Source organism: Schistocerca serialis, chromosome 8, assembly GCF_023864345.2.
Source record: "Schistocerca serialis cubense isolate TAMUIC-IGC-003099 chromosome 8, iqSchSeri2.2, whole genome shotgun sequence".
NCBI lineage: Eukaryota > Metazoa > Arthropoda > Insecta > Orthoptera > Acrididae > Schistocerca > Schistocerca serialis.
This window is the reverse complement of record NC_064645.1, coordinates 519,220,665-519,243,068: the sequence shown is the minus strand read 5'-3', so window position 1 is coordinate 519,243,068 and position 22,404 is coordinate 519,220,665. Positions and strand designations below refer to the sequence as shown.

Genomic DNA, 22,404 nt, shown 5'->3' with positions numbered 1-22,404 from the left:
CCTGAAGACTGCTATTCATCTTCCGAGGTGCTTCTCGATGCACCAACTCCACGAGGACACTGGGATCCTGCCTCTCCAAGACAGGTTTTGCACCATCGCCAAGAAGTTCTACGAGAAAGCGGGACACCCCCACAACCGGCTCATCCATGGACTGGGTCAACAACTCATCACAGGCCAACCACGCATTGGCCTGGCCTGCTGAGGGATTAAGTTTTACTAATCCCCCATCAGAGTGTGTCTTTCTCTTTCTCAGGCTACACCAGCAAGGACAAATCAACAAGAGTGGTAAGATACTTTTTCTCTCCCACAGAAACCACGGGAATGACATATTTTGTCCAAACTGCACCATCTTGAGCCAAGGATAGGCTCGTCTTTTCAACGTCTGCGTCAACTCTACTGGGTGAAGTGGACTACCTGCTTGAGGAAGGGGTCAGACGCTGTTACCTTTGTGACTCTGCCACTATTGACTGGAAACATATCTACCACTTGTTGGGAGGTGATGTCCAAATGAAAACACACGCCAATCCATGGGCCACCTTATTGGGGATCTGGGTGGATTGACTAAATAACAAAACTTATGGCTTGTGGTCAACAATTAGCTGGAATTCGATGCCAATCATGAAAACAGTTGTGGATGTGTATTAGACTGAGAGTTTAGAATACAAACATCAGTGGCTGCTCTGAGCCATCTGCATTCCATTTGGCAAGGACTGTCCACACAGCATACTGTGAGGCATCTGTAGCCAAAAGTAATTGTTTGTTAGGATCAAAAGCACCTAGCCCACAGTGCTGACCTGGGGTGTTCCTGCAGTATGGTGAAGGCCTTGTCGCACACTGGAGACCAGACAAAGGAAGCATCCTTGCGGAGAAGGAGATATACAGGATGTGTAATGGTGGATGTCCTGGGAATGAACCAGTGGTAATTGGCAATTTTACCCATGGAAGCCTGCAGTTCTTGTAACAAAAAGAGTTGCGGCAGGCTCGTAACCGCCCTGACAAGACTCTCCATGGATCAGACGCCCTGTCACAAGATGGTGTGGTAAAGACACTCAAGATGTAATTGGGCAAATTTGGACTTCTGCAAATTTCAACACAGACCCACGTCCTGGAATTTTTGAAAAAGGGCCCAGAGATTGTGCAATTGTGGAATTTGTGACATGTCGTGTTACAGATATCATTGAAAAACTGCGGGAGGAAACATCAACTGTTGGTATTGATACACGCCAAAAGGCATGTTAAGAACCATGATATGTTTGGACTCCTCACTGATGATATGCTTCAGAAAGATCCACTTTGGAGAAGAATTGACCCCCAACTAAGCTTGTGAACAGTTCATCCCAACATGGCAATGGGTGTATGTTGACCATGAACTGTGAATTCACAGTGACCTTAACATCACTGCAGTCACATTTGACCAGTGGGTTTCTTCACGGGGGCAAGGGGTCTGGCACATTCACTAGAGGAAATGGGAACTCCAACCCATAAAGAGGCAAGCCTATCCAGATCTGCCATGACTTAGGAGCACAGCGCTATAGGGATCTACCTAGCACAAGAAAATCTAGGATGAGCTGACTGGTTCAAGGTTATGTAAGCTTGAAAGTTTGTAGCACACCCTAGGCCTTCCACAATGATATCTTAAAATCTGAGCACAGAATTTTCAATGATTGATAGGGGGCTTTGGCAGATACCAACTGTATGGAGCCCATGACTGTAAGGCCAAATGCCTGAAAGGCAGCACATCCAAAACGGTTTGGTAAATTAATATTATAGATGACAAAAAAGGTAATAGGCCAAGTCACTGATTAATAGGTTAACTTCAACTGCAAATTGGCCAAGCAAGGAGATTTACTGTTCACTGAACCCTCAGAGGTACCTGTTTACTGGCAACTGAGGCAGACAGCCAAGGTCTGAATATGTTTGGGCATTAAGCAGTGAAATCATCATGCCGGTGCCTACATGTAGGTATAGCAGTCATGAGCAAACCAAAACCTTGATAAAAAGCTTGTTGGAATCCTGATCAGGAAACAGCTCTGATGACAACACATTCTGGATATCCATATCCTTGTTCTCTGATGTTGCAACCTGTGCAGTTGAGTGGCAGATTACTGCAATGTGGCCTTTTTTTCAACACTTACGACAGGGGGTCCAGTGCTGGGGACATTCTGATGTGTCATATTGGGAGTAACAAGATGCACACAGTGGCAACAGTGAGCAGTGGCTTGAATGCTGTTTACAAGCTGTGCAAAAGCAACCATATTGGCCAGCTTGCACAGCTGCTACATCGCCCTCCCTGTACACAGTGGACACTGCCAGGTCACCCTATATCACCATGATGACACACCAGGCTTACAACTGCAAACCATTGTTGTAAGAGACCTCATATGACTGTAGACTTCCTTATCTGGGACAGTACGGATGATAACATTGTGAACCATGGCATTTGCATATGATTCTTTTGACTTGGCCATGACAAACTGGCACTTGTGACTAAGGCCATGGTGGGTTGTAGGCCCAGGCACAGTAAGACTGATTGGTCTGCTTCTTGTGCTGGTAGAATTTAACCCTAACTGACATTGGTGCAGTGGCAATTGTAGGAGGGCAGCAATGAATATTAAGTATCAAACAAAAATGACGAAAGTTCCTGTAATGGGACCAACTGCCACAATACCTGATACAAGGCTGGAGAAACCCATGAAAAAAGCAGTGCATGACCTACCTCCACATCTAACACAGAAGGCATGGAAATTTTGCCACAGATGGTGTTCGTATGCTTTCCAATCTTCTGCCACCTCGTCAAATGGCAGGTATAAAGTTATTTCCTTTTTTGCAAACAATGTTTGAATGAAAGATAATGTTCTGGTACTTTGCGGCACATTATTACTACCAATGTGAGATTAAACATTATTAAAGTTAAAAACTATAATCTTGCTGTCAGAACTTAAGAGTTGGCAAAGTTTCCACAATTTTGATTGGTATGAGAACATACTGAACTCAGCACTCTCGTCAAAGAAGTAATAGAAAAGTTTGAGTGATTAATCATAGTTTCAGGGATTAGCACTCAATGATTGTAAGTTCAAGAATGGTGAAATTTAAGGTTTTGAGGAAAGCATCATTTTAACTGACTACAATCATGTTAGTGCTCCAGAGCATATCAGATACCACACATTTCAACATACATAAGACAAAAAATATTAGAAATGCTAGTGCAACATATTTAATATTACTCATAAGTGCTACATTATGTAGCTGGCTGTAAAAGCACAAAACACCGTATGATGAGCTCTTGACAAATTCCTCCAGCCCTAGAAACTTTAAACTGGACATCATACAATAACCAAAGTTTCTAGTACCAGGCTTGCACCCAGTTTGAACCTAGAGTATCATGATTGCTGTAAGCAAAATTATGAAGACTGGGTACAGGAACAAACACAGGAAAAATCTTGTGAATAAAGGGTTGGGAAAATAACATATTTGCTTGCCTTTCTGTAAAATCTTTTATAATTTCAAAAGAAAAAAATGATGGGTGAATGATAGTATTCCTCAATACCAAGCAGACGTTTTTGAAATGAAAAACCATTTCATCAAAATAAAATGTTGCAATACAAAAATATAATAAAGAGAACTGCAAAAACTGCATTGTTTTGTTGTCTAGACCCAATGAACAGGACACACAAGAAAATACAAGAAAACAAGTCCTTCACGATAACCTATTTTTTTATTTTAATAATGACAAATAAGGGTTGCGTATCATGATCTTACTTTAAAAACAAAAGCAAATCTACAGCTGCATGAATAACTTGCTTCTGGGTAATGCTTTAAATTCATTTTCAGAACTCCTACACTTCATTAAGATATTCTGTTGGATAAAAAAATATTTACCTGTTAATAACATGATTTTCCAGGTGCTGTTTGAGAAGTTTGCTCCATTCACTTACATTAATGAGAAGTGTTTCTTTAAACGGCTGTAAATTAACCTGAAACCATCCTGAAAAGACTGCTGTAGGATCCATTTTCTCTATTGTGGCATACTGCTGATCAAAGTGATCAATCTGCAAGGAAAAAATATATTTATGTAATTTAAAAAGAAGACTTCCAAAAAACAACCAAGATTCTATGACTAGAACATGTTTTACATGAGAAATCCTAGACAGATTACATTCGTAAGGACTGTATAGAAAGGATAGATTGCTTCTCACCACATAGAGGAGGCACTGAGTTGCAGACATGCACAATGAAAAAGACTGCTAAAATATTTCATCTTTTGGACCAAGTCCTTCTTCCGAAGTACAAAACACACACACATTCACAAAAGCATGGCTCACACATACATGGTCACTGTCTCCAGGCACTGGGGCCTGACTATGGCTGAGCTGCAGTCTGCAGGGTTGGTGGTGGAGGTAAGGAGGTGTGCTGGGAGGTGGGAGGGAGAGAGATATGAAGTAGAAGCAAAAAAGACTTGTGGGTGCGTTGGTGGGATAGAAGGAGTGTGTAGTGCTGGAGTGAGAGTAGGGAAGAGGACAGATGGGTGGACAGAGCCTAGCGAAAGTTGAGGCCAGGGGGCTTATGGGAACATAGGATATATCATAAGGAGAGTTCCCACATGTACAATTCAGAAAAGCTTGTGCTGGTAGAAAGAATTCAGGTGGCACAGGCAGTGAAGTAGTCTTAAAAGGAAGTAAATCATACTGTGCTGCATGTTCAGCAACTGGGTGGTTCAGCTGTCTCTTGCCCACAGCTTGATAGTGGCCATTCATACAGATAGAAGGCTTGTAAGTTGTCATGCCATTGTAGAAAATACAATGGTTGCAGCTTAGTTTTTAGATGATGTGGCTCCTTTCATACGTATCCCTGTGTTTGATGGGATACAAGATACCTGTGATAGGATTGGGGTACTTGGTAATGATGTGACACTGTAGTGGTTTGCCTACTTTGTTTCTTCATTTGTTTGTTCTTGGTGTCAACATACTGCATTGCTACATTGGTTGAAGAATGGGGTTTCGAAGTAAACAATGACCACATTGAATGATGTAGCCGACAGAGGCACAGTTGCATTTCACAGTCTTTTTCTTTAACTTTTCACAACCCCCCAACAATACAGAGTTATATATGGCCAGTGCACTATTGTTTAACTTTCCATAAGCCTCTTTAATAGTTAGCAGAAGAACCATCCACATACTGCTACAATAGTTTACTGTTGAACATCTATGATGAGTAAAAACCTAACCACAATGTACACAGTTCTTGAAAGAAACTACACACTGTTTGAAGTTTAATTTACAGAAATTACAATTAAAATTTAACTCGTTAAATTAACTGAATACAGTGAAAAATTCCATCATTCTTCTAGTACCAGAGTTGGCTGAATTACTTGTTTAAATCGTGAAATTAACAAATATAGATATGTAAATAATACTTTTGACAAAACTGTTAATTACTTTGGAATTAAGAGCTGACTTTGCTAAAATGTTTTCAAATAGAGCCAAATAGATACTTTAAGATAACTAGCATTTTGTCTTCCAAATGTTTACAATTAGTATAGAATTTATATTTGTTTATATGTCAACAATAGAATTTAAGTTACGAAAAAATTACTATTTTCGCTCTATAATGAAAGATACTAACTAGGAATAGTCAAAATAAATTAGAAAATCAATTACATACATAAAACTAAGCACAAAATTAGATCTCGTGTTATATTCTTTAAAACTGAAGGCCAACCTTTCTCTTTTATGAAAATGCAGATTATACTAAATATGTTAATGGTAATTAGTTAAGAACAAAATGAATTTTAAGGAGGCAGACAGCAAAACAAGAGGGGAAGTAAAATTATCCCAGCTTGCTTTGTCACAACAGCACTGGGGTACTTGGTAATGACATGGCAGGGCTGGAGTACTTGATAATGACGTAACAGGACTGGAGTATGCAGTAATGAAAGGATATATGGGATACATCTTGCATGGGAGATCTATTGCAGGGGTATGAGCCATGAGGCAAGGGGGTTGGGACCAGGGCTGGAGTAGGGATGGACAAGGGTTTTGCACAGTTTCAGTGGCTGGCAGAATATTGCTGTGGGAGAGGTGGTGTTGAGTTATGGGAGTATAACTCATTTCGGAACATGACAAAAGGTAATCAAAAGCCTGGCAGAGAATGTGATCAATTGCTCCAGGCCTGCGTAGTACTGAGGAGTGCTCCTTTGTGACTGGACAGTGGATATAAGGGAGAAGCTACATGACTGGAGAGATAAGGCACAGGAGGTCTGTTTCTGAACGAGGCTTCACAGGTATTCAAACCTCTCATAGTCAAGCTCCAGCAGATGGAGACAATGGCAATGTGTTTGTGAGTTGTGCATGTGTTTGTTTTTTACTTCAGGAGAAGGTTTTGACCAAAAGATGATATTTTTAGTAATCTTTTTTCATTTTGTCCACCTCCATGGTCCTGACAGATCCTCATCCTGGGGATTCAGGTTTAATTCCTGGTATTGCCATGGATTTATCCTTGGTGGGAGGACTGGACCAGGGTGCACTCCATTTTGTGATGCCAACTGAGTAGCTATCTGACTGAGAGGTAGTGGCTCCAAGGTTGAAAATTCGACAACAGCCGGAAGTGCAATGTGCTGTCCTGATGCCCCTCCATACCGCATCCAATGATGAATGATTGAGGGTGACATAGCAGTTGATTGACTCTTGTACTATTGTGTGGTCTTCAGGGCCTGATCACAAGATACCACCCCCCCTCCCCCCCCCCCCCTTCCACCACCACCACCACTGTGCCTGTTTGCAACTCAACACCTCATCTATTGCTGAGTAGTAATCTATCCTTTCCACATTTTTGTAGTCCGTGCTGGACTATCCCTTGTTTGATAAGTAAGAATTGTTGTTTATAAGGTTGGATTACATGACAGTATTGTTTTTAGCACCTAAACATGGATAAAGTCTAGCTTTAAATGACACAGAAATTTATAATAAAAAAGAGTAAGGATAATAACTCAGTTAAAAAAATGAAAGCCAAAGAGCAGTACCTTCTCTCTTTGAAGCTAGTCCCCCCACCCCACAAAAAATAGGGTTCCTGCAGTGAGCCATGTCTTTTTGTCAGCAGCTATAAGGCTGTGTGTGCGTGTATATAACAGCCTTATAGCCACTGACAAAATGACATGGCTCACTGCACGAATAAAAACATCCTGCAGAACAAAGAGGATGCTATATAGTTCTCTGAGAATTTTGAATGACCCCCTGAAACAGCAGCACTACAAAGTTTATTGTAGCACCCTAAAGAAGGTAACAAATAAATCCAAGCACATGTACACAAAATCTGAAAGTAAGATGTCAGAAAACAAAATAAAAACAATTTAGAATTGATAAAGAAGGAAACTGGCAGAAAAACAGGGACCATAAGACAGACAGAAATTAGACAATATTATCAAGAAACCTAAAATGGTTGGAGAAGTAGTGAATAAACATTTTTAACAGTACGGAGAAGGTAGGTTGTAAAGGTTCTCTCTTCTACAGAGAGCTATCTACAAACGATCTCTACTGATATCCTTACCTACTGTTGCATACATGTAGTCGAAAGGATAATTAAGTGATTAAAAATAAAAATTTGTTGGTGTGAACAATATTGATAGATATTGAAAAACTCTCATAAAAGCAAGATCTTCAATATACCTATGAAAGAAGGAATTGTCACTGGCACAAAAGGTGATAAAAGTAATGTCACAAACTATCACTCAATCTCCCTTTCAAAAACCTTTTTACAAATTCATGAAAAAAAATCATGTACAAATTGACTGTCAATCATCTCAGTATCCACAACATCCTTTATGAAAGTCAATTTGGTTTTCATCTACATCTACATCATACTCTGCAAGCCACCTAACTTAGTGTGGTAGTAGGTACATTTTGTACAACTAACTGAGCTCTGAGGCTGGATAAGTTACTACAAACAGCATAGTGAATTGCGTTATTGTAGCCAAGATAGACACAAAGCCCATGCTGACCACAGTAGCATAAGTTTATATGCCAACTAGCTCCATAATAGATGATAGAGTGTCTGAAGAAATTTATGACGTGAAAAAAGAAATTAATCAATTAGCTACGAGAGATGACAATTTTGTAGTCATGGGAATTTCGAATTCGATAATAGGAAAAGGAAGAGAATGAAAAGTAATAGGTGAATATGGACTAGGGCTAAAGAATGAAAGAGGTGCCCACCTGGCAGAATTTTTCACAGAGCATAATTTAATCATGAAAGGAGGTTGTATACATGGAAGAAGCCTGGAGATACTGACAGGTTTCAGACAGATTATATAATGGTAAGACAGAGATTTAGGAACCAGGTTATAAATTGTAAGACATTTCCAGGGGGTGGTGTGGATTCTGACCACAATCTATTGGTTATGACCTGTAGATTAAAATTGAAGAAACTGCAAAAAGGTGGGAATTTAAGGAGATGGGACCTGGATAAACTGACTAAACCAGAGGTTGTACAGAGTTTCAGGGAGAGCATAAAGGAACAATTGACAGGAATGGGGGAAAGAAATACAGTAGAAGAGGAATGGAGAGCTTTGAGGGATGAAGTAGTGAAGGCAGCAGAGGATCAAGTAGGTAAAAAGACGAGGGCTAGTAAAAATCCTTGGGTGACAGAAGAAATACTGAATTTAATTGATGAAAGGAGAAAATATAAAAATACAGTAAATGAAGCAGGCAAAAAGGAATACAAACGTCTCAAAAAAGAGATTGACAGGAAGTGCAAAATGGCTAAGCAGGCATGGCTAGAGGACAAATGTAAGGATGTAGAGGCTTATCTCACTAGGGGTAAGATAGATACTGCCTACTGGAAAATTAAAGAGACCTTTGGAGAAAAGAGAGCCACTTTTATGAATATCAAACGCTCAGGTGGCAACCCAGTTCTAAGCAAAGAAGGGAAAGCAGAAAGGTGGAAGGAGTATATTTAGGGTCTATACAAGGGCGATGTACTTGAGGACAATATTATGGAAATGGAAGAGGATGTAGATGAAGATGAAATGGGAGATATAATACTGCGTGAAGAGTTTGACAGAGCACTGAAAGACCTTAGTTGAAACAAGGCCCCGGGAGTAGACAACATTCCATTGGAACTACTGACAGCCTTGGGAGAGCCAGTCCGGACGAAACTCTACCATCTGGTGAGCAAGATGTATGAAACAGGTGAAATACCCTCAGACTTCAAGAAGAATATAATAATTCCAATCCCAAAGAAAGCAGGTGTTGACAAATGTGAAAATTACCGAACTATCAGTTTAATAAGTCACGGCTGCAAAATACTAACATGGATTCTTTACAGATGAATGGAAAAACTAGTAGAAGCCGACCTCAGGGAAGATCGGATTGGATTCTGTAGAAATGTTGGAACACGTGAGCAATACTGTCCCTATAACTTATCTTAGAACCTAGATTAAGAAAAGGCAAACCTACATTTCTAGCATTTGTAGACTTGGAGAAAGCTATGGACAATGTTGACTGGAATATGCTCTTTCAAATTCTGAAGGAGGCAGGGGTAAAATACAGGGAGCAAAAGGCTATTTACAATTTGTACAGAAACCAGATGGCAGTTATAAGAGTCAAGGGACATGAAAGTGAAGCAGTGGTTGGGAAGGGAGTGAGACAGGGTTGTAGTCTCTCCTCAATATTATTCAATCTGTATATTGAGCAAGCAGTGAAGGAAACAAAAGAAAAATTCGGAGTAGGTATTAAAATCCATGGAGAAGAAATAAAAACTTTGAGGTTTGCCGATGACATTGTAATTCTGTCAGAGACAGCAAAGGACTTGGAAGAGCAGTTGAATGGAGTGGACAGTGTCTTGAAAGGAGGGTATAAGATGAACATCAACAAAAGCGAAACGAGGATAATGGAGTGTAGTTGAATTAAGTCGGGTGATGCTGAGGGAATTAGATCATGAAATGAGACACTTAAAGTAGTAGAGGAATTTTGCTATTTGGGGAGCAAAGTAGAGAGGATATAAAATGTAGACTGGCAGTGGCAAGGAAAGCGTTTCTGAAGAAGAGAAATTTGTTAACATCGAGTATAGATTTAAGTGTCAGGAAGTCCTTTCTGAAAGTATTTGTATGGAGTGTAGCCATGTATGGAAGTGAAACATGGACGATAAATAGTTTGGACAAGAAGAGAATAGAAGCTTTTGAAATGGGGTGCTACAGAAGAATGCTGAAGATTAGATGGGTAAATCACATAACTAATGAGGAAGTATTGAATAGGATTGGGGAGAAGAGAAGTTTGTGGCACAACTTGATTAGAAGAAGGGGTCGGTTGGTAGGACATGTGTTGAGACATCAAGGGATCACCAATTTAGTATTGGAGGGCAGTGTGGAGGGTAAAAATCGTAGAGGGAGACCAAGAGATGAATACACTAAGCAAATTCAGAATGATGTAGGTTGCAGTAGGTACTGGGAGATGATGAAGCTTGCACAGGATAGAGTAGCATGGAGAGCTGTATCAAACCAGTCTCAGGACTGAAGACCACAACCCAACAGTTTAATCATAGCTAATACTAGGTTTATGAAGCATGAAAAAAGGCTTGTAGTGTTTCGAGAATTTCCGAGTAAATTCTGGAACCCCTCAGCCTTCGACCATCTCTAACAAACGATATTTTAAATATAACTGTGGGAGAGCTTATCAATTGTGCATCACCTGTCTGTGTGTGCAGGTCTGAAGTGTGTAGTAAAAAGACTGTAGACACAGTGGTCAAACGGCACTGACAGCTGTTTGCCGGTCGCGCCGTGGAAGTTTTGTGAAAGAACACGGCAGACTCAAGGAACTTCTGTGTTGTTCCATACTGTTTTATAACTTTTACTATAAACTTTGACTATTGTAGTGAAAAAAAAGGAAGGACAGTTGAAATATTGTTAAATGGATGCTCATCTTGGACTTGGAGAGAATAAGATGTGTATTCAGGTTCAGGATGAGAATGGACTTGGTTTTTAAGCCAACTCTCTATTATGTGTAAGTGAACTTTGATTCTAGCCTTTGGCTGCGTGAGGAGACTTACTTGACAGTGTTAGTTTATGTGGAGAATGAGAGTTGTAAAAGTTTTGATGTTTGAATATACTTTGTTGAGTGAATCAAAAGAAACTGCGTACGTCTGCTTATTTTTATAAGTAGTTTGCAAGTTCTGCCATATGGTAGGTACGATAGGCAATAATGTCTCTATCAACGAAACTTTCAAGTCCAAGTACGTTAGGAACTCCCGTACCTCCACGTACAATGGCTACAGTGAGCCAACCATTACCATGATCGAAAGTATCATTAATGTCAATACTAAAATTCAGTCTACAACCACAGAAAACACAAGGTCCATCGACAAGTGCAGTAGCAGGAACACTCTTAACTGGTATGCGGTTCTCCTTGTCTCCAGATGTTGTGGCCAACTCGATGTTCTCGATGGTTTTATGAACTGTCTGTTTAGAACGGCGACGAATTCTCCTATAAGGCATCGTGGCGGCGTTCAATGCAGTTGCCTGTGCAGCAGCAGCAGCGCGAATGAACCTCTGCGCGGCTCTCGCTCGCTTATATAGTACATGCAGTAGCTCAGACTTAGAATATTTTCACAGTGCCAGCGGAACGTTCCTAGCAAATATGCTTCAGCAAAGAAGAGAAAAGGAGGTAGCAGAAGCAAGCTAACCAGCAAGGAAAGTCAGCTGACCATCTCAAGTAAGTCGTATCGTTAAAGAAGTCGGAGTTTACACACATACTTCACCACTTTAAGTCATCCAAAGTATTAGCACTTGGCGACTGTGACAGGACAGAAGAAAACAGGAATTTTATAAATAGATATTATGTGTTTCCATAGCAACTGAGTATAACAAGACAAGAGAACCATTATGAGAAACTGGATTAAGCCTAAAAATCAAGTGGAGAAAATTAATAAATTTAACAAAAGGGAAGACATAAGAAAGTCATAATGTTAAAAGAAAAGAGAGAAGATCTTGACATATTAGACTAAGAAGAGATACGCCAAGAACAATTCAACTAAGATGATCCAGTGTGGGAAGTAAGCCAGCCAGTGTGGCCAAGCGGTTCTAGGCGCTTCAGTCTGGAACCGCATGACCATTACGGTCGCAGGTTCGAATCCTGCCTCGGGCATAGATGTGTGTGATGTTCTTAGGTTAATTAGGTTTAAGTAGTTCTAAGTTATAGGGGCCTGATGACCTCAGCTGTTAAGTCCCACAGTGCTCACAGCCATTTTTTTGTGGGGAGTAAACAGATCTCTCACGCATCGCAAGGACGCAGATGTGGTAAACAACATCTGACGCCACCAGCACCAGTTGCTGTTCATCGGTGCTGACCTGCTTCCACATCCACTCACAGATGTCGAAGCAGAAACCTTCATCTGACGCCACCGGCTCCAGTTCATACTCACTGGTGCTGATTCTACATCCGCTCGCTGACACAGCCTAAACACTACATTGGGTGAATGTAAAACAGTACTTTATTGTTGGAGTGTTGGATAAACTGTTGAGTGAATTGTATTAGTGTAGTTGTCATACTTAGAGTGAAGTTTTTAAATGATTACTAGATCTAAAGCTCATAAGAATACTGATAACATGAAACAAGTAGAAGAAACTCAAGAACACGCTATGGCTATGAGAATCAGTAGAGAAATTCCAGATTGGACTGAGTTAGCAAATTTAATTGAAGCACAAAGTGCAGCTTCAAATGCTCAAATGGCTTCTTTAAGAAAGGAACTAAATGCTCAGAATGAGGCTTTTAAAGGTCAGAGTCTGCAGTCAACGCTCAGAATGAGACTTTAAGGAAAGAATTAGGCTTAATAAGTTCTCATTTAAATGATAAACTAGAAGCCCAGAATTAACAATTAAATGACACTTTAAATTCTAGATTAAATGCTCAGAATGAAACTCTAAGGAATGAAATAGGTTTGGTACATTCTAGTTTAAACGCTCAAAGTAAAGTTCTAAATGACCAGAGTGAAACATTGAATAGTCAAGCAACAAATAGAGGTTTACTAAAGACTGAATTTGACACACTAAATATTAAAGTTGAAGATTTGAAATTCAATTTAAAGAAAGAATTAATGAGTTCTTTGAATATTCACATAAACCAACTGTTCACTGACTTTAGTAACAAGCAGAATGACAATTTCCAAAATTTAGCAAAAAGGTTAGAATTTTATATTGAAGATAAATGTAATAACGTGAAATCTGAACTTAGTGGAAAGTCAGGATCATTTGAAAATGTATGCAATGTTAAGTTTGATGCTGTAAAGGAAAGACTGTATACCTTAAAAGGGAGCATTGATAAGAATAGAGAATTAATACCAATAATCCAATCGCAAATTACAGGTGTTAATACCTGAATAGAAAATATAGAAAGAAGTTTCCAAGAGAGGATAGCTAGCTCTGATACAGAAAATACAAGTAGTTTGGAGGACTAATTTGAAGGGATTATGGATCGAAAAGTCACCGAGAGAATAAAATCCGGGAACATGTCACCTACTGTTTCTTCCGAACTTTCAGATACCCAAAAGGTTGTAGATGACTTGTGGAAAGAATTTAAACTTATCGAGGAACAAGTAGAAAAAAGAGTATCTTCACCTAATGTTGTATTGACTAGTGAAATGATGACTGATCTACAATGGGGGCCAATTCAGGATTAAACAGGCAATTCCCTAAGTTTAAGCCGGACAGGGATGTACACCCAACACATTTTTTGAAAAGATTCAATGAGGCCTTGCCAAAGAACTGGGAAGATTCAAAAAAAGATTGAATTTGCCATGGGGTACCTTTTAAGAGAAGCCTCAGAATGTTGTACTGTAAATATTGAGAACTTTTCTTCTTGGGGAGGTTTCCAGAAGAAATTTAAAGAGAAATATTGATCTGCTAGTGCACAGGAGAAACTAATATCAGATCCAGTGACCCGGGTGGAGTCATATATCCCCCCGGGGACATTAATACTCTGAGTTAACGGGAGGAGTGACGACCGTTGGATCCCGAGCTGTTTTCGGTGTTTCTTCCAAAATAGTTTTACCACACCAAATTCCCTTCAAATCTTAAACTATTCTGTTATCTATTCCTAAAATCTTAAAATATCCTATAGTCTTATTACCTAGAGAACTGGATATGACTACAACTTAGGAGAATCACAGAATAAGAAAGAAAGTGATCTCTAGATGAAATAAACAGAACAAGAATATTATGTCTGTGGAAAATATAACATAATGTGACAAACTGAATGACTGTTCGACTGTAGAGTATAAGTTTCTATTTTTTATAGAATATGTTATACCTTTTTTGGGATGTGATGTAGATCAGAGGGTTTGTATCAGTTTTGAAAGGGGTGGGTATTGTAGATAACAGCATGGTTTATAAGGACAAATAAATCATGACTAACACAAAACACACACCACACCTTTCAAACAATCCTCACAAACAAGTGTGCATGATTCTTCATCACTTGCCATTTCCATAGAGTTGCTAAGAGTTCCTTATGGGACCTCAAGGGTGAAGGTGGGAATGTCTGTTCTGTAGGAGATGATTTAACACCAAAGCTCCTCCGGCATCTCACTCAGGTACCTGTGAGGTAGGGATCCTGGGGAAGGGGGGTGGGAAGAGTTTTCCGTCTTTGGGGCTATTTTCTATCTCTTTTTCAATCTTAGCAACCATTTCTATTTTTTTCCTTTCTTGCTTCTCATTTGAGGACCTATCTATTTTTCCCTCTTTCCATACTCATCTTCCTGGTTTCTGTGGTTTCCAATAACCTACATCTCATCTTCGATAAGAAGGCCAAAGAATCAGACTACACAAACACACACCTACATACACACAAAGAGAGATGGATACACAAACTATGGTAACAGATTAGAAAGATGTGATAACTGCCAAGTGTTGTAGGAGGAAAGATATGTGTACATTGGGAAATATGCACACATTGTTTTTTTACGATGATTCTACATCACCTATTTATATAAAAAAAAATATATTTTAAAAACTGATGATTTCACATCGAGCAAGTATACATAAGAAGGAGACATGAGTAATGAAAGAGAATGCGATCAAGATTGAAGACCTCATGATGTTTATTTAAGAAAAGTCAGTGTAGCAAATACTCCGATAAATTGAGGAGTTGTAGGATAGTGGGACTTGAATAGTGTACATAAACATATTACCTACTGAATAGTATGTAGATATGGAATCTATTAAGCATATGGAAGTTGAAAAGTAGAGGAGGACTCCAGGGATTAGATGAAGTATTAAGAAGTAAATACGAAGTGTATAATAGATTTTTTTATCTTTACTAGAAAATATTTAATTATACTTTACATGAGAATGTCTACTGGGGTTAACGAACCATGAGGCCTACTCAGAAAGAATAAGGGGGGCATTTACTGAATATAAAGGACAGGCATACCCACATGGAAATAGGACGACCTGTAGCCTAATGAATAGGGATGTTGTATAAAGGCGTGTACCTACCAGAATAGAGAGATGTAGTGCACTCACATGGTCAATCCACAGGCTAGGTATAGGTAATGATCCTAGGGGAAAATGACAGCATTGCGACAGAAGTCACTCATTTTATAGGGATTATTCTAGTAAGTTTGAATTCTATACACAACGAGCATTATTAAGTGCTATGTAAGTTTACAAGCGTCAAAAGGAACACTTTCATGTCACCCAGAGTTGCTCCAAACTACATAAAATATTAGAAGTAATACATACTTAGGAAAGGTAGTATTAAAGATGAAAACAGAAAATAGACTAGTCAAGTGTCTCAAACACCTGTAGTTTAGGATTGAAAATAAAAATTAAGTCTCACATTTCCTAAATACTAGTCAGGCTAACTGGATCACTAATGAAAACTCAGATATTGATATCAAAGAATCGCTCAATGTATTTTGTTAAATGTGAATTGTTATTAGGTGTGATATTAATGAACATGATGATTATGTACAAAATATTGTGTGTTCAATCTGAGGAGGGGGATATGTAGTGTTTCGAGAGTTTCGACCGTCTCGAACAAACTGTGAGAGAGCCTGTCTACTTCACTTTGCCTGTCTGTGTGTGCAGGTCTGAAGTGTGTAGTAAGAATATGTAGACATGGCGGTTGAACGCACTGACAAGTGTTTGCCGGTCGCACCATGGAAGTTTAATGAAAGAACACGGCAGACTCAAGGAAATCCTGTGTTATTCCATACTGTTTTATAACTTTGACTAGTGTAGAGTAAAAAAGGAAGAACAGTTGAAATGTTGTTAAATGGATGCCTGTCTTGGACTTGGAGAGAATAAGATGTGTATTCAGACTCAGAATGAGAATGGACTTGGTTTTTAAGCCAACTCTCTCTTACGTGTAAGTGAACTTTATTTCTAACCTTTGGCTACGTGAGGAGACTTACTTGACAGTGTTTGTTTATGTGGAGAATGAGATCTGTAAAAGTTTTGATGTTTGAACATACGTCATTAAGTTAATCAAAAGAAACTGGGTACATCTGTTTATTTTTTATAAGTAAAAAGAGTCTTGTTAATTTCCTGTTATTAGCAAATACACTTTGGAGAAGAAGAGAAAAGGAGGTTGCAGAAGCAAGCTAACCAGCAAGGAAAGTCGGCTGACCATCTCAAGTAAGTCATATTGTTAAAGAAGTGGGAGTTTACATACACACTTCACAACTTTAAAGTCATCCAGTCGTTAGAGCCTGTACATGTGAAAGAGACCTGGAGACACCGAAAGGTTTCAAATTGATTACATAACGGTACGACAGAAATTTAGGAACTAGGTTTTAAATTGTAAGGGATTTCCAGGGTCATATGTGGACTCTGATCACAATTTATTGATTATGAACTGTAGACTGAAACCAAAGAAACTGCAGAAAGGTTGAAGGAAGTTTCAGAGAAACCATTAGGGAATGATTGACAACAACAGGGGAAAGAAAAACAATGAAAGAAGAATGGATAGCTTCAAAGCCCTCAAGGGATGAAATAGTGAAGGCAGCAAAGGATCAAGTAGATAAAAAAAGGGCTAGTAGAAATCCTTGGGTAACACAAGAGATATTAAATTTAATTGATTAAAGAATATAAAAATGCAGTAAATGAAGCAGGCAAAAAGGAATAAAAACATCTCAAACATGAGATTGACAGGAAATGCAAAATGGCTAAGCAGGGATGGCCAGAGGATAAATGTAAGGATGTAGAGACATATATCACTAGGGGTAATGTAAATACTGCCTACAGGAGAATTAAAGAGTATGTCAAAGAAAAGAGAACCATCTGTATCAGTATCAAGAGCTCAGATGAAAAACCAGTTCTAAGCAAAGAAAGAAGAACAGAAAAGTGAAAGGAGTATACACGGGGTCTATACAAGGGAGATGTTCTTGATGGCAATATTACGGAAATGGAAGAGGGCGTAGATAAAGACAAAATGGGGGATATGATAACGAGTGAAGAATTTGGCAGAGCACTGTAAGACCTAAGTCGAAACAAGGCCCCAGGAGAAGACAACATTCCATTGGACCTACTGATAATCTTGGGAGAGCCAGCCATGACGAAACTCTACCTTCTGGTGAGCAAGTTGTATGAGCCAGGCGAAACACCCTCAGACATCAAGAAGAATATAATAATTCCAATACCTAGGCAAGTAGGTGTTGACAGGTTTGACAGTTACTAAACTATCAGTTTAATAAGTCATGGCTGCAAAATACCAACATAAATTCTTTACAGGCAAATGGAAAAACTGGTAGAATCCAACATTGGTGAAGATCAGTTTGGATTTCATAGAAATACTGGAACTAGCAAGGCAATGCTGACCCAATGGTTTATCTTAGAAGATAGGTTAAGGAAATGCAAACCTATGTTTCTAGCATTTGTAGACTTAGATAAAGCTTTTGACAATGTTGAGTGGAATACTCTCAAATTCTGAAGCTGGCTGGGCTAGAATACAAGAATCAAAAGGCTATTTACAATCTGTACAGAAACCAGATGGCAGTTATAAGGGTTGAGAGGCATGAAAGGGAAGCAGTGGTTGGGAAGGGAATGAGACAGGGTTGTAGTCTATCCCTGATGTTATTCAATCCGTAAATTGAGCAAGCAGTAAAGGAAGCAAAATAAAAATTTGAAGTATGAATTAAAATCCATGGAGAAGAAATAAAAACTTTGAGGTTTTCTGATGAAATTGTAAGTCTGTCAGACATAGCAAAGGACCTGGAAGAGCTTTTGAACAGAATGGACAATGTCTACAGTGAGTGCATAAGACTGAACATCATCAAAAGCAAAGTGTGGATAATGAAATGTAGACAAATTAAATCAGGTGATTCTGAGGGAATTAGATTAGAAAATGAGACACTTAAAGTAGAAGATGTGTTTTGCTATTTGGGAATCAAAATAACTGATGATGGTTGAAGTCGAGAGGATACAAAATGTAGCCTTGTATGGAAGTGAAACATGGACGATAATCAGTTTAAACAAGAAGAGAATGGAAGCTTTCAGAATATGGTGCCACAGAAGAAGGCTGCAGATTAGATGGGTAGATCACATAACTAATGAGGAGCTAGTGAATAGAAATGGGGCGAAGAGCAATTTGTGGCACAACTTGACTAGAAGAAGGGACTGGTTGGTAGGACACATTCTGTGGCATCAAGCGATCACCAATTTAGTACAGGAGGGAAGCATGGAGGATAAAAACCATGAGGAAGACCAAGAGATTAACACACTAAGCAGATTCAGAGGGATGTAGGTTGCAGTAGTTACTCAGAGATGAAGAAGCTTGCACAGGTTAGAGTCGCATGGAGAGCTGCATCAAACCAGTCTTTGGACTGAAGACCACAACAGCGACAATAACATCAGACAATTGCTGCTCTGCTACCGCTGTTGGTGTGTCTAATCAACTTGGCATCTGCTGGTACACTGACTGTGGAAGCCCTGTAGTCAACAGGGAGGATAAAAACCAAGATTTAAGTGAAAACAAGAAACTTACATGCATCCGTTCGGCTTGACATCTGCCATTACACTGGTGCTAGTCTTTTTACTCAATAAGCAATATTCTCCTTTAACAATTAAGTTTTGGAACCCACTAACAAAAAAGGTCTCTGGTAAAAATGTTTTGTGATCTCTCAAAAGCTTCAATACTATAGTTTAGTTAGTATTATTGGTTTGTAGTTTCAGTCATACATAAAGGACCGAAGGCAGAGAGTAATGCTAATTCTGAATGGCTCATCCAGGGAATCTGCTTCATCTGAGCGGGTGATCTTAAGTTTTGATGTGCCACAAGGCTCTGGTTTAGGTCTCATGAAACTTCTTATTTTCATTAAAAACCTCACTCTTTGTTGCAATACAAGGAGTAAGTTTAAGTTTCTTGCAGATGACATTGCAATTGTCACTGTCAAACTGTCTGATAACACTCTTGAACAAACAATGTAAAATTTTTAAATTGGTTTTCTTGTAATGGTTTCTTGCTCAGTGCAGATAAACCCATTAAATGAGGATTCATACACCACAAAGAAATCTTGAAGAATATATTAACAGGCAACAGTGCTGAGGTCAACCGATACAAAAAACTAAAGATATAAAACAGATGGCATCACGTATTGGTATGCTGATAAATCACTCCAGTTCAAATTATGAAAATAATGGTGTTAAGTGTTATGTATGTGGATAAAATGTAACAAAGGGACTCTGTATGTGTGAAGAAGCTCAACAGTGGGTTCATTCAAATTGTGTTGTCACACTCAGTTTAAATTACACTGCAATCAATAAAACGTGTTTGTTTAGTGATCAGTGCAATGCCACTAAGGAACTTTTCGTGGCATATGCTGCAGGCATTGAACAATGTGTTGTTCCAACATTAATGCATGATGTGTGCCGGCTAAAATCTGAAGTAAACAAACTAAAAAATGCCTTCTCAGTAGAAAAAACCAAGTCGGCGAACATAAAAGCAGCGGCCACTTACTTTGACCTACTTTGTAACATGTCCTACACACATAAAAAGGCTTATCAGGCGAAAGTTTCTACAGATAATTTTCATATCAAATTAAGTAATAGATATCAGGTATTACCAGACAGTACTGTAGTGCAAAAAGAGAAAGTCATTGTGAATTCTCGTGAATACCTTACGGCAAAAGGTCTCAATGAGAACACTTTATTGCTGGCGAAAAATGACAGGGCTGAAAATTGGAAAGTAAATCAAGAAAATATTTACTTATTCTCAGACAGTCATGGAAGAGGACTAGCTGAAACACTGAAAGAAAACATGGAAAAGGTAAATGTTATGTGCCTAGTGAAACCAGGTGAACCTCTGCATGTTGTTACAAAAGATATCCACAAATACAAAGACTCGGGTTCAAATAACTCATTTATAATAATAGCTGGAGCAAATGATGTTTACAAAAATGAAGAGAAACAAGCAATAGGAGATCTGAAGAAAATGCTAGATTGTATGCAGGCACTCAAAATAACTATTGTTAGTATTCCTGAGCGACATCACCAAACAAAAACATCTCGTGTAAATAAAGAAATAGAAATTACAAATCGTAAAATTGAGAAAATGTGCAAACTGTTCTGCAAAATGAGCTTTCTTAAAGCTGCCAGTCTAAGAGAAGACTTCACAACACATGGTATGCACAGGAATAGCAGTGGCAAATCTAGATTGTGTGACTTAATACTGGAAAACCTAAATCAGTTCAATGAATCACAGTATCCATCAATAGCAATAAGTATGGTGGATCCTAATCTAGGATCACAGAGTGGTACAACTGCAGTGACTTCTGATAAGTTGAGAAACAATTCAAGTAAAGAAATCGACATAGATGATTTTTCAAGCTCAGTTTCTACTACATCAACTGTCCCGTCAACAGTGGAAGTGTCATTAACTCCAGCTACAGCAACTACAGCACCAGAAACATTAACATTAACTGCAGCAGGATCAACAACTAGATCACAGTGCTCCATCAAAGCCACTGTAGTGTCTCCAAGGCCTGCAGCAGTCTACAATCAAAAGAGGAGCTTGAGGCCTAGAAAACCTGCTCTACTAAATCACGATTTTTTATGGTTTCACAGCAGAAAGGGGAAAACCATGACTTAGGTAAGTCAGTCAGAAATGATACTCAACAAAAGATCAATTATGAAATGAGTGTGTGCAAAAACTAACCCATCTTGAAACCTAGCAACTCACTTCCTTAGAAAGTCAATACTAAATGTGTCAAACTGCATATTTTGCATCAAAATATAAGGGAGCCAAGAAGTAAACTAGAACTGTTGACAATGAATATTAGTGACAGTAACACTATTGATAATGCTGATATCCTTTGTTTTACTGAACACCATGTAAAGAAGGGTATCAATGTGCTGAATCTAGATGGCTATCACATTGCCTCTCACTTTTGTAGAAACAGTGTGCAGAAGGGTGGTGTAGTAATATATGTAAAAAAGAATATAATGTATAGATCTCTAGAGCTCAGAAAATACTATTTTGATCAGCATTTTGAAGCTTGTGGTATAGAAATTAGCACCAAGATACTGTCACTCATTGTAGTAACAGTGTATAGGGCCTCACCAGGGAAGCAATGTATGTTCTTTAAGCAACTTGAATCTCTTCTATCCCATATATATTCAAAAACTAAAAATACTGTAGTCTTAGGAGACTTTAACATTAACTTTCTAGATTATGATAGTAGTAGAGCTGACTTGCTACATATAATGAACACATACAACCTCACACCCATGGTAGACTTCCCCACAAGGGAAGATAGATAATATTTTCATTGATGAGAATGGAAACACCAATGCAACAGTAAAACAAGCCCTAAATGGTTTTTCAGACCATGACGGTCAATTGCTAACTATCAATGATATATGGCCACACAAGAAGGACAAAGTCTGTAAAAGGTCATTTAGGGTAATTAATAACGAAAATCTCATGATCTTCAACAGTTATCTTCAACTCATTGACTGGAGTCCAATTTATAGAGCACTGAAAGTTAATGACAAATTGAACCTATTTATAAAGGAATTTATGTGCCACTTTGAAGTTGTCTTCCTTCTAAGAACTGCATAGATCGAATACCAGAGCCATACCAGCAAACAGTGGCTCACAAAAGGAATAAAAACATCATGTAGTACTAACAGACTGCTTTATGTTTCTCTCAGAAATACAAATGATCCTAAAATAAGAGATCATTATAAAAGGTACTGCACAATCTTAAATGAAATTCTGATAAAGGCAATCTATTTCACTCTTAACTTGTTTCTCCAAGATTCTAGAGAAACTTGTACACAGAAGGATTCTTGAACATCTTAGTAAATACAATATTCTCAATAAAAGTCAATTTGGTTTCCAGAAAAAACATCTCAACAGAAGATGCAATATATTCTTTCACCAATGCAATTCTTGACTCAATCAATAATAAAATGTCTCC

At 38.6% G+C, this 22,404-nt stretch overlaps 1 protein-coding gene across 1 annotated transcript in view; it reads right to left on the bottom strand.

The window, feature by feature from the left end:
- LOC126417102 (dynein beta chain, ciliary-like) overlaps nucleotides 1-22,404 on the bottom strand; it is a 739,775-nt gene that overhangs the window by 521,114 nt on the left and 196,257 nt on the right. Inside the window, exon 14 of the mRNA XM_050084997.1 lies at nucleotides 3,880-4,049. Coding sequence (XP_049940954.1) covers nucleotides 3,880-4,049 — 170 coding nt within the window. The remainder of the gene's footprint in view (nucleotides 1-3,879; nucleotides 4,050-22,404) is intronic.